General features: G+C 36.9%; 1 protein-coding gene across 3 annotated transcripts in view; it reads right to left on the reverse strand.

Annotated features, from left to right (window-relative positions):
* TOX (thymocyte selection associated high mobility group box) overlaps nucleotides 1-17,146 on the reverse strand; it is a 223,972-nt gene that overhangs the window by 18,728 nt on the left and 188,098 nt on the right. For all 3 annotated transcript variants that reach the window (XM_017834318.1, XM_017834319.1, XM_017834317.1), the window contains one exon: nucleotides 7,206-7,286. In XM_017834318.1, coding sequence (XP_017689807.1) covers nucleotides 7,206-7,286 — 81 coding nt within the window. The remainder of the gene's footprint in view (nucleotides 1-7,205; nucleotides 7,287-17,146) is intronic.

Consider the following 17,146-nt stretch of genomic DNA (forward strand, 5'->3'; position numbering starts at 1 on the left):
AAAAAGGTAGCGTTCTTTCAAAGAAACCAGAGATGTTCTTTTTACAGAGAAAAAAAGAGTTCTTTTTCTTGTTCTATTGATTTCACAAAATTAGTTAATGATCAAAGCCATGCAGTTGGAACAATATAATTTCAGTTGTTTACAGATCAGATATCATCTAAATGCTTCTTTATTAACAACACCAATTAAGCTCTCCTTTGTAGTACAATATTCAGTAAATACATTCAGTACATTCAGAACATTCAGTAAATGTTCTTGTACTATTCCATGCCCATGTGTCCTTTAAATACATGCTGAGAGACCTCTTGAAGGGCAAAAGAGTGAGCCTTGTGGCCAATACGCAAACAGCAGAAAAACCAAACAGCTTTACTTGTGGGTAAACATAACATATTTCAAAATCAGAAATTTTTTTTTACACAGCCAAAATGGTGCAACACAGTTTTATTTTAAATGAGAAACAGGTGCTTCTCTTTAAATGAGAAACGGACGTCTGGCATCCTCTCTCTATAGACTGGAACATGTACTATGTGAGTATTTCAAGGCCTAAAAAGGAGTTTAACTTAATTCTGGTTTTACATGAATATATGTCATAAACCTACATAGTTGCCACATTGTCCCTTTTCATGATGGTGCCATTCCCACATGTAGTGACTGGTGTCACTTGAAGCATGCTGAGGAATTCACCAATTTTTTGATTCTGTGACCAGAACGATGGTTACATTCAGGTAACAGCAGTGATTATGTCAGCTAGTACCAGGATGGTCCTGGCTGTGCAGACTGTAAACAAACTTTAGCAGGCCTGACTCAGCTTAAAATGAGTTATCTTCAGTACTGTGACATTAAAGAGGTAGAGAGAAGGAAATTGGCTGCATAATTTATGCAGCTCCTACAAAGCTTACCTAAGCTTAAGTTTGCATCTGCTGTCTTTGCTGTCTCTTTGGTGGAAGGAACATCTTGAATTGTTTATTCCTTCTCTCAGCTTTTCTGTGTTCTCATAATCCTGTCCATTTTTAACGTTTTTGACATTTTAGGTCACTTCCAACCCCAAGCCTGTCCTTGAGAAGAATCCCTTCTTCTAGCCTGCATGGGCTCAGCCATTTCATTAATACCCCTGTGAAGCTGTTTATGAGAGAAAGGCTCCTTGCTGGCACTGTTTTCTCTTTCCTGCTTAGCTCTTTAACTCCTTTAGAGATTCCTTTGACTTAACTCTACACACTATGGTAGATAACTTCATATGCATATTTGAAGTACAGCTGCCTTCCTACCTAAGTCACAAGAGGCTCTTAGCAAATGACGTTTCATATTTTGTTAATTCCAGTCACCTATTGCAATAACAACATCTGGGACTCTAGAGAGTTCAGAAAGCTTTTTGACACATTCTTGATATTTCAGAACAAAGGAGTAAGCCATGGGTTGTCATCTCTAATTAGTCGAGGTGGCTCAGAAGAACATCTTCAAATCTAAATATACATTTTGTCATCATCTACAGAGGATTGGCATGGATTCATTTAGGGTATGTGAGTAAAAATGGATGTTTTATGAATGTAACCTGGGTACATGTGATAAAGGATATGCAACTTTAATTTGGTACAAGTGTTTTAATTCCCCAAATGGAAGCACTAGGCTAATACTGAAATCTAGTTTTATTAACTCACTTCGAAACCAAACACAGTTGCTCTCCAAATCAAAATCTGGCTTCTATCAAGCTCAAGACATTTCTGCCATTTTTGGCAGAAATTATGTGAGAGCATCTCTCAGTTTCTGCACTGCTGAATGTAAAGCATCACATGATTTAGCCTCAAATCAAATTCATGGCACTAACTTAAATATAATTTGCTCTATATTTTCAGCCGCAATAGATAGTCGGTTTCCTTGCTAGACAAAAAATGGTTGGACTTGTGTTATTATGAGATTAGACAATTGTTTTATCAATATATATGTTCACTTACCAGATATATCGCATATTTGCACATGTATAATTTTATTTATGATTCTTTGAAAATTTCTGACTACATCATATCAACTCCAGAAATAATGAAAGAATGAGGTATCACAGAAGCATGAATTACCTGCTTTAAAAGCCTTACATTATAGTTTTCCCAGCTAGGGATTCTAATGTTTAATGGAAAAAAGTAAAAAATCTATGTGTATGTCATCATTCTGGGATTTTCTTTTATTATTTTAAGGGAAATATTTCCACTTGCCTTGTAGCAGCTTCTAGCTACAAAAAAACCCTCCAAACATGCATCAAACATAACCCTATTTTTATTTATTCTTTCTCTTATGCTTTCACTGAGAATAGCCTAAACTGGTTTATGAAATTTCAAAAGCATCTGTATGGACTGGGGCTAGATATAACATAGGAAAAGCTGTTCTCAGAACCAGGTGCCTTTCTGCCAACAGCAGAAGGGACGCTGCTTTCCTTGTATGCAGCAGCCAACTTGTTAAAGCACTGACCAGGAGACAAGACAGTTCAGTCATTGACTCTTGTCAAGAGATATTAGGAATTTTATTCCCCAAAGCAATGTCCTAGACCCCACCAGCTGCTTATTTCAGGAAGGAATGAGCCAGGGTACAGTGCTCCCTTACATCTGAAGCTTGGCCGTTGTGCAGAAAAGAATTTGGGATTCAATGAGCTACAGAAAACAAATTGTGGAGAGAGCACACCTGCACATCCACAATTACTTAGGAGTGGGGAAATGCTTGATCTAGGAGAGCTGAAATATCTTTTTGCCTTTTTATATGTTAGGCAGGTGCTCTCACCACATACATACACATACGAAATGGGAAACTATTGCCAATTTTACTGTTTCGGTTTGGGGTTTGTAGTTTTTGCTTTTTGGTTTTGGTGTTTGGTTTCTTTGTTTGTTTGTTTGTTTTTTATCATGGTGTCCATATTGCTTTTTACAAGTAGGTCAATTGCTTTTTACAAGTAGGTATACTTTTCCATGTATATTCACTGCAGTCCTAAGAGACTTGAATTCCTTAGGCTGATCATTTGTATTACAACATAGGCAGTCTACCAGATATTTTGGGTGCCCAGGACTCTCTGGTTACAAATTGCTGTGCTAATGGCATTAAGGCAATGCCAGTCTTACTAGATATGACCTTTAGTTTTCTTATGAACCACAATTGCAAGATGATGGACTAGAAAAGCTAAGTCTGCCATATAATTCAAAAGCAATTTTACATGTCCAAAGAATCTGCACTGTCCACAAAACTGAAAAATGTCCAGTGCATTCACTACGAAGTCAAGTGAGGACATTGCTTTGACTTAGATATAACATCAGTTTTGAAATATGCTTGAGCATTTTGAATTTGAATAATATTCTCCTTGTTGACAGGTTTTAGCCTCAGCCATAGTCACTAAAATACGTCTGCATGAAACTTGAAGTTGTCACTACACAGAGAGAACTAAAGATTCATTTAGTAAAAAAGAATAAAACAAGGAAGAGAAACTTTTTTGTACTATTGAAGGCTGCATTCGTACTGCTATATTAAACATTCATATATGTATCACTTATATGCACATAAATATATTAGGCATGTTTAATACATAATATGCATATACTGTTATATAAATATACATAGAGGAACATATATAATATAGTATTTAACATTTACCCATATATATATATATTTGAAATATGCAGCAAAAACTCTAATGTCAGCCAGAAAAAAGGCTGGTTAAGCTGGAAAAAGTGCTTGTTTTATGAAAAAGTAAAATTGCAATTCACAGCATTTTATGTAATGCTATACAAATTACCAGATACCGGAGACTGCATTTCTGGACCTGAATAGTACTAAAAGTTGCAACTAAGGGCAAATATAAAGACACTTGTTTACAATGCAAAGGCTTAGTCAGTACTATAAGCAATATGGCAATCTGCATAGCAGAAGATATAATGCTTTGTTATGTGTTTTTACTTTACATATCAATTCCTACACACATGAACAAACTCAACAACGGACCCATTAATTTCAACCATCATAAAAAAGGAGAAAATACATCAAATATACTGATAAATTGAATGGGGATTAATCCATGCTGACTTATTTATACAATCATACGTTTATCTTATTTACTGGGAGGTAGCCATACCTTATAAAGACATCACAAAAGCATTTAAATGTCTACCAGAAGTGGGCTGGCAATCCTGTTACTGAAGTTGCTGTTGACAGAGGGGAGAGGAGGAGAGGGGAGGAGAAAAGTGGAGGAGAAAAGGGGAGGGAAGAGGAGGGGAGGGGGCAAATGGCCAAGTATCATGGAGAAGGCCATCATTCCCACCTCATATTCCATTCAATCTCACAGCTTGGAATGAAAAACAATATATCTGAATGTCCTTATTTTGCTGCCAGGCAGAGGCAAAGAAATCTCCTGGCAAAATGAGATTTACCCCATTTCCCTGCTATCTTCTGTTTTGACTATTGCGGAATCTCAAATGGCCAAGATGGGTGCAATGAATTCAACTCCAAATCTGGAGCACTGAGACAGAACATGGCATATGTCCATTCCTCGCTTTTAGAAAAGAGAAGATTCGCAAATAAATGCAGAAAAACATATACAAACACTCATACACACTCACTAGTTCTTTAAAAAACAGCAATACTTCATGAAAAAAGTGGCAGAATCAGTGTTGAAAAGTTAGGAAATGGGTAGAGCAGCTGTTTTGGGAAGCAAATCTTTTGGGAAGTAGAGCAGCTGCTGAACTGGACAGAGGGGGCCTGAGGAGCACCCTTGCCCGCTTGTGCCCACCTCTTCCTACTATCCTCTGGGAGGGGATAAGGAAGAAAGGTTCATAATTGGGTAACTCCTATCATCTGGATAGCAAGAGGATGTCCTGATGTGAAGCACAACTGAACATCTCAAGGACAACACCTAAAATTACTGAACACCTGATTTCACAATGATTTAGTTGAGTTTGAAAATATGGACAATATAAACTTCCTGCTCTCAAATATTAGTGAGGATTTGCACTAAAACATTGCTGGGATGAGCAGCATAGAAAATCCTATAAAGAAGCAAGGTTAATAACATGCAGTAAATACAACTCAGAAGGACCCAGCGTGAACACCTGATTACAAGTGTATGAAATGAGACTCACATAGGGTGAGGTATAAAGTATAAAACATATAATGTGAGCAAATCGTTAATATTCTATTAAAGCATTTTTGGTAAAGGTATGTTACTTTTGGCATGTCTAAGCTTTTGAGATTGAGGTCTTGGAATCTTAATAATATTGTCTAAAAGTAGCTTTTATGGATAATAATATAACACATGGGCATAAAAGGCCATGCAGACTCCAAACAATCTTAATAATGTATTATATATACTTCATCATGCTTACAGGCTTGTCTAAAGAACTACAACTCTTCTGGTGCCACATAAATATTTAATAATGATAATGTAGAATATACTGATGTTATATTACAAGTGGGTATTTTGCATCCTTATTTCAAAATGGACTTGCTTTAGTTACATGCCAGCTCTGTTAGATTCACTGAGTGTGTTCATGAGAGTAAGCAATCAGTACTCAGCTTCATTAAGTTTATATTTTTATACTTTCCACACTAGAGGAAAACATTAAATTATGGGCAGAATTTAAATAACTGCTGAAAAGTTAAGAAAATGCTTCAGTGCTTTTCTGACTAACAACAAATTTAAATATTTGCACAAATCGATTCATGCACTGAATTAATTAACAATCTTCTAATTTTTTTTCTAAAAATAAACCTCAGAAAACCCAATAATATACTTTTTTCTCTTAAAAAAAACAAACCAAACTAAAAAAAATCTCATTCTGTATATGTGACATTTCAAAATTAAGCTACTTAGAGTGTAACGTAAACAGTCCATGATGTGCTGAATAATGACATCTAAATCATTTTCTCAAGTGAAAAGTTGGCTTCATGCATTTCTTAGAAAACTATTGGAATGTTTTGAACTTTTTAGACCTATCTTTTGCCAATAAGCAAGCTATTTCAAAAAGATTTGCTTGTGCACATGGTATTCTTTCTGAAGGCAATGAGTATTTCTGGAACCAAACAATCTTAATGCAGAAATTAAAGGTACCCTGTAAATCACTTTAACTAAATGCACGGTATTTATGATGGTAGGTAAAAAATTAAAATGCATAAGACACAACCCCCAAAAATTAGTAAGGTGACACCCGTATTTCAGACTTTTAAATTTAGAACAAACACTGAGCAAATACTAAGGTAATGTAGAAAGATGCATGAAAGGTCTTTGTATGGCTAATCATATAGTGATTCCCTGTTCAAATTAATATAATATACAGAGAAGTATTGTGTACGACCCCCAAAAAATTTGAAACTAACAAAAAAGTTCTACTCATGTCCTATATGACAGTCCTTCTTACTGTGATCTTTGCCTCTAAAATTGGTTTTCTTTATTGGTTTTCTTAAGAACAAAATATTCGTTTTGATAGACCCAAACCAAGTGATTCTAACTGGTATGATGCAATAGTTGCTTAACTGGTTTTTCTCATTGACACAGTGCAGTAATTTCACATTCTTCTGCATATTTAAAAGCATTTTACAAACCTTAAAGAGTCTACTGAAAAATTATGGGTATTAAGAATGAGTGAATAAATCAACTTAGAAAACTGCTACTAGCTGTTTACCTGGAATACACTGGTGTGTTCCAGTAAAGAACATTCCATCATTGTCCTAATGGTGACCTATGCTGTGCTCACACAAATGGCTTGCTGGATGTAAAATGTAAATTCACATTTTCTTACGAAAATTTGCAATGTCAGTTGAGCTTGAATTTTTCTGTATTGTGATTGCAAGGTAAAAATCAGTACTTAAAACCCCCCACAAAACCAAACCCAGGCATGTTGTGTAAGATATATTTTTTTCCCTTATAAGTAGCATGGTGACTGCCTGGCATGGCATGTTTGTTATATTGAGGTCTGTTTACCACTATCTCCTTCTTCTTTTGAACTGGGATATTACTCCAAAACTAAAGAAGTGCTGTCTTAATGACCAGAAGGGAAAGGATATCTTTCCATGGAGAGATGACTGTGTTTATTTAGCATTTGCAACTTAAACCTAAGGTTAAGTTGATAACAAACAAGGCTATTTGCACTAAATACTATGGTGCTCAGCACCAGATAAATGCTGAAAATAGTTTGCAATATGTCACTATATATATGAGTGTACGTATATACATTTTGTGTTACCTTGGATACAAGGCTTGCTCTGTAGGCAGCTAACTGCTTCAGATATTCCTTCTTGGCAGCTTCAGTTTTCTTTTTGTATACCTAAAAACAAAGAGTGTCACATTGGTAAATTAATCTGGTTTTGTTTTTATATATCATCGGTGTGTCTCATGCATCTTCATAATGTCTTTCTAAGTAAACAGGCTTTCCTTCTCATATTGTTTAAAGAGTGAAATAATAAACATCAAATATTTCAAAGAAAATATTGTTCCAATTCTGAAACACCCCTTAACTACCCAGCAGTACTGAAAAAACAATATTCCTCATAGTATCTCAGGTTTAATTGTTCCAAGTAAAGTGTGGGGCGTACTTTCAAATGGGACCTTTAGAGATGGGGGACAGTAAGTGTGGGCCTCTTCACTGGCTCCCACTTGTGAGATCAGTTAAAACCCTCTGGGGAAGATGAGAATGTGTAGAAAGACATTTGAGCTAAATGAAGGAGGAGATGACAACACCACACAGATCAGCCAAGAGGCTTTTTCTCTTCCCTGGATAAACTGTTGGGGGCAGTCAAAGAAGCTTCATGGAGCTGCTAAGGATAATAAATGTTAGTCGTCATCCCACTCTTGATCTCATATCGGTCTAATTAACTTCTCAGGAGCATGTATCTATTTCTGTACATTTCTCTCAACTCACCAAATTATTTTAAATGTGGCATGTGCACAATCTCATAATAGATTAAAGACCTTGGAGAATCGCTTCAATTTTGCCCAGATTTCAAGATCAAAGACTATCTGCAGGTTTAGGGGTTAGGCAGGACCTCGTGGCACTACAGTAACATGATGTTAGAGAAGCATATGTAGATATTTAAGTTTGAAAGTTCTCAGAAGAACCAGCTTCTGAGCCATGGAGCCTAGCTAACTTGCTGTTAGCCACGCCAATGACAGATTCAGCAACAAGTCAGCAATTCTCTTTGCAAATATTGTCATGAGTTTCTCACTACTTCATGTTTTGGTTTTTTCTTCCTAAAAGGGTAGATTTAGGGGTCATGCATGCATCTTGGCTTCATGTGACTAAGTAGGACTGACTCCTTTGTTGAAAGGAAAAGCTTAAAAAACATCTAAGGGTTTAAAAGCGAGTGAGACAAATAAAGGGAAAGAAAATGTACTTTTTAATTGCTTTTATATTTCACAATTTTGAAGTCATATTCCTGAGTTTTATTTGTGTGTGGATGGGCATTTGGAATTCTTAATATTATACAATATTTTGTATAAGATTTCTGTAATGTTTCTGCTGTCCAGTTCTCTAGCCAAATGCACAACATGGCCACCTGCAGAAAGCCTCCATAAGAGAGTAAAGACTATCAGCCTTCCCCCTCCCATTCCATACTACTTAAGTTTACTGGGCTATTGATTCAAAACTAAACGATAGGCAAAGCTATTTTGGTGGACAATTTTGGAACTGAATTCCATAGCTAAAAACACACATGAACATCTTCTTCCCAGAAAGATAAATTTTATGAAACTCTAAAGTGTTCTCTTTTGATCTTCCCCAGTAAAACTAGCAGTACTGTAATGGAGAGGACCTGACAGCACAGAGTGTACACACAGAGGACAATACAGTTGCAGACTACAAAGGGAGAGTGTTAGTGTCAGCTGGAACAATCCAGTACAACACCATTTTTATAAAGAATGTGTTCATGAAACAATTTTTTGTTTCACTGAGGCTTTGCTTTCAGACACAGAATAAAACTCAGATATGGGCTGGCAAAACTCAGAGGCTGCTTCCCCGGGAAGCAAAAGATTATAATGGAAACAGAGAAGTCTTAGGCTTCTCAAATTGTACATATAAAGTCAGAGAGGGAAAAAAATTGGTTTTAGTTGTGCAAATGTATCTTTGCACCCTTGTAATTTCTCCAGATTAAGATAAATATATGGTGTTTGCTGATCTCCTATTGTTCTGAAAAAAAATGAAAAAGTAGCGATTTGCTTTTTAAGTTGTAATTGCTTGTGATTATTAGGGGAATTACTGTTTGTTTTTAAAATGAATAAAAAATTAGTCAACAGTCTGTTCCAAGCTGCTGAAATGAATTCAGCTTGACCTACAGAACAAAGACTAAGTTATACTGCTTTGTATATTACAATGTCTCTATCATTCTGACAGCCAACTTAAAAAACAGCTGAACAAAGAATTTTACACAGAATAATGTTCTTCAAAAGATCATGTATCTACTGCTTCCACACTGGGTTTTATTTTGCATTACACAAATACAAAAAACAGACACTCCTGCTGTGCTCTTACAGTCACAGCATAATTGAAAGACTCCTCTGGGACCTGACTTTTCCCGCAAATAGTCATATTGCACAAGGTTAACTCAATAATATGAAGCTAACAACGATTCTGTAAATCTCCATTTAAAACATCACTACTTCACAGGAGCATCACTGCACAGTTGTTATTTAATTATTTCCTACCTATGCATCTACCATGTTCAGTGTACACACTGACTTGGCCTCTTTTCTTGACTCTTTTGGTGATGGAATAACAGTCACATGAACACCACGTCTTCCCTGGTAATACAAATTTTAATGATGTAACAGAAGGTCATTATAGTGAAAACGTCCTTACTGAGGGGTGAAAAGTTTTAGATGACCCCAGCCCACTTTGATGTTTTGCATTGGCAAGAATGGTCCCTGCAGGATGGCTTGTCTGGAGGGTGATCAGCTCACACCACTCTGCCCCTGTTGAGGGCATTGGCATGTCCTCTGAGGACAACAGCTTGAGCTCTCACTGTCTATATGCTATTGTCCTTTTGAAGGTGCTCACTCTTTGGGTCAGCATACAAGTAGGCTAATCATCCTCATGCTGGGTTTGGAACTTCTGATTGGCTTAGACTAAACATTAGGCTAAGTTCTGCTTGTCTGGGAGTAACAATTTGGTAATATGAGTAGCAACAAGGTCTGGCTGTCAATACTTTTCTCTGAAGCCAAATGAATTTGGCCCTGGCAGTGGGTACCAGTTCCCTGACTTTGTTCTAGACTGAACTTGTACTGGGGGCTTATGAAGGCAGGACAAGTGGGGAGTATCTTCAACATTTCTCGCAGCACCTCAAACAGGTACGAGTGAGTCAGCTGCTCCTCCCAACGTCTTTTTTTAATGCAGCTGTGAGAATTTTTAGCCCTCAGGTTTAAATAGTTTTGTGTTGTAGTAAGTGTAATAGAGTTGCATCCTTGCAGCACTTTTGGGGATGAAAAAGGCTTGTACCATCATTCAAGTGTGGTCTAGAAAATAGTAGAAGCTCTTTTGAGTTTCATGCTTAAAACAGTGCCAAATTATGAAACATATAATATCCAATAATACATTTAACATTTTTCCTGTATCAAGAAGCAGGGTTCTGTTCTTATCTATAGTGTATAGTGGGAATATTTAATTTTACTTTTACCATCTCAGAAATCTCTTATAAGGTCATTTTCCTGTCCTCCATCAAGCAAGCAACAATTATTAAATAAGTAACTTGACAGGAGCATATAGTTATAGAATTAAGTAATTTCTATCTTGCTTTAATTCAATTAACATGATATTAATTGAATGTCAACTGATTGTCACTCAGGCAGTAAAGGCCCATTCAGATTTGTTTCCTTACACAATATTTTATTTTTTATATTGTCCCAGTTGTGGAAATTGAATGTTGGCAGAAAAAAATAATAATTTCTGTATATGCAGCGTGGGTCAGTTTAATTTATTTTTATTCTCTACAGCATAATATATAAACTCCAAAACACCAAGGCTACATTATTAGCCTATAAATGGAACTTGCTGGCATTATTTTCTTACTGTGCTTCACAAATGCAAATATAGACAGCAGAATACACAAGTCTTTATTTAATTGAACTTCCAAGATAACTTCAAGTTCCCTTACACTGTTTAGCAAAACATGCAGAAATACAGAAGAAGATACTTTCCAAAACGATCAAGTACAGAACTCTACTTTGTGCATATAAATATATAAGACAGATTTCGAATTAGGCCACCAGGGAAAACAAATGTCCTGGGCTCTCACAGCCTGGTACCAAACTTTCAGTTGGAGATACAGGGGTGGTGAGCTATAGAACAACCACTCACAAATACTGTATTTACGAAATTAAAACCACAGTAGAACATCAGCACTTCTGTATTACGATGCCAACTTCTGTTCATGTTTTGCTTTATGTATTTTAACTGCTGTTTAGTTCTTGTCTTTTTGGATCATAAATTCCTTGAGGCAGGCTTTGTGTCTCTGGTGCTCTTCTATGTGTTCTATAATATGAACCTCATCACTGATATATATAGCTGAAATATACCTGTAATGTCTTAAGATTTTGTTCTGGTTAGTCATTTTTTCCCAATGAACTTCCTCTCAACTTGCTTGTGGAGGATTATCGATACATCACAACACACTAGGCAGCAGGATTACTACCCTGTCTCACATGGCTTGCACCCTTAGTTCCTCAGGAGAACAGATCTCTCTTCCCCCAGTCATCAGAAGAGCCAAACAGGCACTCAAACACCTGCAACCATGTCCTCGGTTTTGAGTATCAGCTGCTAATGGAAGATTATTGCTTGTGACTACAGTCCCCTTTGATAGCAGAGATGATAGTAGAGACTTGGAGACTGTGGACTAAACTGACTGATGGTTTTAGGAGAAAAAGAGACTTTCAGAATTTGTGTCTCATGGAAGCCTGCAAAAGCTGTGTGTCTCCTAGCTGACAAAGCACATTACAAAGAACCATGCTACTTCCCTGGCTGTGCCTAAATAGATGGTAGGAGGATGACAAAGAAGGGGGAGTTTTCCGTTTATCTTGTGAATATGTCCTTAGAGCTGACACTTGCAAGCAAGTTATATTTGTCTTTTTAAAATGATGTAAAAGTGCCCGCATTTGTTTTGGTGGAGGTGTTACAGAACCCCCCCAAAACAGTATATGCAAAAGTAGTAAATTAAAATGCATGACCGATTTTGTCTTCTTGGTCTCTGCAGTGTTATAACCCATGGGAGTGTCACTTTCATGGGCTACGGTTACAGGAATGTCATCTGATAAAATACAGTAGGCTGCAATCCAGAATTAAATTCCACAGTCAGACCGTCGTTCCTGGCCCTAAATACTTAGGCTCATAGAGAAAACTTGTTTTTTTTCCAAGTGGGAGACATATCTCTAGTTTTAATCTTCTGATTTTGCAGCAAAGGCACCTAGAGCTGCACACACACATCTAAAATATGGAGAAAGATATTCCCACAGCAGTCAGGAAAAAAATGCTCAGAATTGCTTAATGGATACTGAAATATGTTACCATTTGATTCTTAATCTAGGTACATACAGTAACAGAAAGAGGCCCAGGGCTAGCTATACGGCTCAGCAGTCTCTTTGACTGTAGAGCATGAAAAAGATACTGATGACATATTAGAACTTTAGGGTAAAGAATTCAGTCTTTCTGGCATGTAAAGGAAAGATCACAGGCCAAATTCAGGTCTAGTACAAACAGTGAGACTCAATGGAGATCACTGAAAATTGCAGCCATTTGTGCCAGGCCTAAATCTGACCTTATAGTCTTGATGTTTGCAGCTTACAGCAGTAGGACTGTACACTTTATCAGAAGCATGTTGAATGAAAATTGGGTACAAAAGAAGTGACATTAGACATATGATTTATGTGGTGATTATTTCCACTTGCTGGTATCGTTTTTTCAAAAAACAAGGATGTGAGCCTGAATGGAGGCATAATAATTGGGCCTAAATCCAGTTTTGTACGCAAATGACTTAAAGTCATTTTCCTATCAAGCTCAAATGTATGGACAAAAGGTGTGGAAGAAGAATAAGTAGAAAATTAAGGCTATTATTTATGCACATTGTTATGGCAATATTTGGAATCCAGGGTCCTTTTTGCCCAGTTGCTTGCAAGTACAAGAAGGTGGAGTTAAAGTCAATATTTCTTAACTTGGTGTCCTTGTGCAATATTTCTGTAGGAGCTGTGTCTGTTGTATGCTGCAAGTCAATATTAGAAATCCACACAGGACATGGGGTGTCTGATGTTCCCCATGACTTAAGTGCTCCCAGGAGGCTGGAGGAAGACCAAGCTGCTGGGCAGGAGGCTGGGTAGGAGGCCAGCAGAGGATAGTCTGTATTAGCCTACACAGAGTAAGATGTGGCAGCTCCTATGGTGACCTAGGTGACTCCTATGGTGACATTAATTCTATATTTTTCTGCGACAGAGGGGAAGGTCTCCCATCTCGAGCGCCCAGCACAGTCCTGCTCAGCTCATCTCAGCTCTGGGTAGCAGTGGGAGTTGTCAGGTGACAGAGGTCCTGCAGCAAAACTGCATTGCAAGCAGGGAGCCTGACACTGCTCTCCTCTGGAGCCAGTAGAAGTCAAGGACTTCACGGGCTGGGCCCTGTAGAAGCCAGGGCAATAGAATAATCTGAAGATATAAATTTACATATGTGAATATAGACATGAGTTGTATTAACACTGAATGTATGCCTGTTCTTGGCCCATTTGTGTTTCAGCTCATTAAGCCCAGATGCTTTCAGAGAAAGGGAGAAGGAGAATACACCAGGACGAGGATCAGTTGTTTTAAACTCTTGACACTCTCGTCTAGAGCTTCAAGAGGTAGAGGTGCAATTTCAATACAGAAATTTGTGAGGAAAAACAGTGTACCTTCCAAACACACCTAAAATGCAGCACTGGTAAAAGCAGCTTTGTTGGTTCAGGTAGCTGGGAGGAGAGATGCAAGGTTGCTGTCTATTGTGCCTATTTCTGAATTCATTTTGCTTGTAATTCACTTTGGCAGTGTGCACACATAGATGTGCCTTCTCTTCCTATTCTCTTTTAAAAAATAAAACAAAGCTAAACCCTCTGTGATCGTTTATCTACTAAACTGAAGGTATTATCATAGTCTTACAAGTGTGTTAGTTATTCCTTGGAGAATGGCATCACACCCTGGGAAGGAGGAGGAGCTAGGGTAGGTGTCACCAGAAGCCAGGTGGTGCCAAGACCTGTTAAAACACTGATCTTGTATTCACTTTGATCTGACTTGCGGTGTCTCACATCATGAGAGAAGCTCTGGAGATGTGAAATGTTGGCCAGCAATACTTCGAAAACCCCTCCTGATCTACTTGATTCATCCCAGAAGTAGATAATGGACTGCTATGTCCCTGTGGTCAAAAGAGAAACTTGTAAAACATGCTTTGTTATTTTTCGTGCCCAAATCAGTTTGGGTTATTTTCAGTGACCAAAATAGAAACCTCTGAAAGCTTGTGAGTTATAGCGAAAATGGGAACAGCATCACAAAGATTGACACGAATGTACAGGGACTTCTTTTTACGTAAGTATTGGTAACATGCAATCCAAGTTCCATCAGATGTTAAAGAATAAACTGCAGCTTTTATCTAGTGGGTCTTTGAGCACCAATGAGGAGTAAATGATTTGATTTTGTGAGCTCCGAGGATTTGTCAGCTGCCTCATATGTATAATTCTGGCTCTTCATATTCCTGCTGCTTCTAATTTAGCAGGACAGGCTCATAATTGAAGCAAATTAACTATTTACACTTGCCACTTCTACCAGGGGAAGAGGACACATCAGCAGGAAAGAATGAGTGGGAAATTAAATTCTTCCCACTTGTGTCAGATCTGCCCTTGTATAAACACATTAGCAGTAATTTCATGAAGCGTCAACCATAGGAATAAATACTGAGGGATAAAATAATGAGGTGTTGCTATTGAGCTGAACTGTTGCAGCTAATATTACTGTGTATGAATTATGCAGCCTGAAAAGACAGCATCTGTTACAGCACTCTAACAGTTGTTTTACCTGCCTCTTCTGGTTGTTAAGTCTTGGGTACCCTATGTGAATCCATCCTTCTTCCAGCTGTGGGGCCAGTGCAACACATAAATAAACACACAGAAACACATACAGATACACAAGTACGCACACTGAGCTGTTCATAGGAGGCCAAATTAATTCCTGCTAGAATTCCAGTTAAGTCACTGAAGTTACACCAGAGATTAATTTTGTTGAATGTTGAATAGACATTCAATTCCATTTTTAGAATAACAGAACATCTATTAAGGTGTTTGGCTGAAGTTTTAAAGTTACACTAATGTAAACAAGAACATTTTGTTTGTAATTTGCCACATCTATTACAGCTTTACTAGGACTCCAATTAGAAACTTAAGGTTCATTTAGTACATGCACATCTGGTACTGATTTAAAATTACTTTCCTTTTTCATCTAAGGACAGAAAATGACCTAAATAGCCTTTTTACCCAGTTTAAACCAGTGTTCTGTCTGAAAGCCAGACTCAACCATTTAGCATACTGAACCCTCTTTCCTGGTCTTTGTTTATCTCCCCTTTGCAGTAAAAATGTGTGCAAAGGGCAAGCTATAAAAATAGGATGCACAGAAGTATAGTACTGACTAAGGAGAAAACAGTGTTTGCGATCATGAGAGAGAAACTGGAAGCCACTGAAAAAAAATCCCTCTGCTATGACTACAGCTGCTTTCCATTCTCAGATTTATTAATCTGAACAGTTTTAGAAAACATTTATAGTGAAAAATGAAGGAAAGTGCACAGTCACAGCTTCTTATTATGTGTAATTATTGTAACCCAATTCAGAATCTGAGAAGAAACCATGACAAAACCCACCATGACCACTGAAGTCCCTTTAATTTCTAGACTTGTCTGTGTGGATAGGTTTGGACAAACAAAACACAGCCATACAGCAGCATTGTTTGAAAACACCCTTTTTACAAACAGAAATTAATGGGAACAGTTACAGCATGTGACCCAAAAATATGGTAAAATGAGGGGGAAGTATCTGCTTTAATCTAATAAATTGCAATATTCTCATGGTAAGAGTATCAGAGTGTGATCCATTTTAAGCGTAACTTTCCCCTTACTTCAGTAAGGCACCCACCATTATCTACTTCATAATAACATTTCCCTTTTTTGTCATTCCAATCCTATTTTCTCAAACAACACTTTCCTAATTCTTCACAGTTTGAAAAACATATGTGGTCATTGCACAAAGCTTTTCAAGCTACAGTCTAATACGTCAGGTTATCAAAATTTTGTTGCTAAGGGTTGGATATACATATACCACCTTTAGGTCATCACTGTACTGCGCTTCTATACCTTTATTAATTCTGTGGTCAATCTTCAGGAAGAAACAAGAATTCTATGCATTTCAGAAAAAACTGGCTCAGATAATAGGAACAAAGAAGATTTCATTTTAGCATGAAAACATGAGGCTATTCTTCTTTCTCAATAGCTACATTATGTTCTACTTTCTGATTAATTTATGTTTACTGTTTAAATACTAAAAGGAGTTCCAATTCAGGAAATATAATTTGGAAGCATATTTCTATTTAAATTTCAGAATAAGCATTAGCTTTCAAAACATAAAAGCCAGCAGCTTTATGATAATTGAATCCATTTCAGCAAGTATAATTAATCAATAATGTAGTCCTCTAATGACGTTATTGTTTCTTTATTTAACTATTTTTGAATTTCTGAAGATTCTTCAATGCCAAATACCAAATGCTAAATTAAAAATTCGTATTTTTAGAGTCCAATTTTCCTATCAGAGACATAGGTTTCATAACAGTTACTAATGCTCTGTATCTGAAAAATTAGGCCTTTAAAATACAGACTATCTAGTCAGTTAAGATGTCTTGTAATCATTACTTTGTACATTATATCTCTAATGGAATAAAAAATGAGTTTAAATTTATTCTAGAAAATTGGATTGCCAATTTTATTTTTTTTTTAAATGGGGACTATCTTTTATTATTTTTGTACAGTGCTAGGTTAGAAGGGGTTTTGGCCTGGAGTTTTAAAAATGTGCTTAATAGATGATAATGAATAGGCAAAATGAGTCAAAGAGCAACAAAGAAATGCTAACTCAAACTCCTGGAAAAATTTGCTTAAAA

The sequence above is a fragment of the Lepidothrix coronata genome, unplaced genomic scaffold (genome assembly GCF_001604755.1).
Source record: "Lepidothrix coronata isolate B3197 unplaced genomic scaffold, Lepidothrix_coronata-1.0 Scaffold232, whole genome shotgun sequence".
Classification (NCBI taxonomy): Eukaryota; Metazoa; Chordata; class Aves; order Passeriformes; family Pipridae; genus Lepidothrix; species Lepidothrix coronata.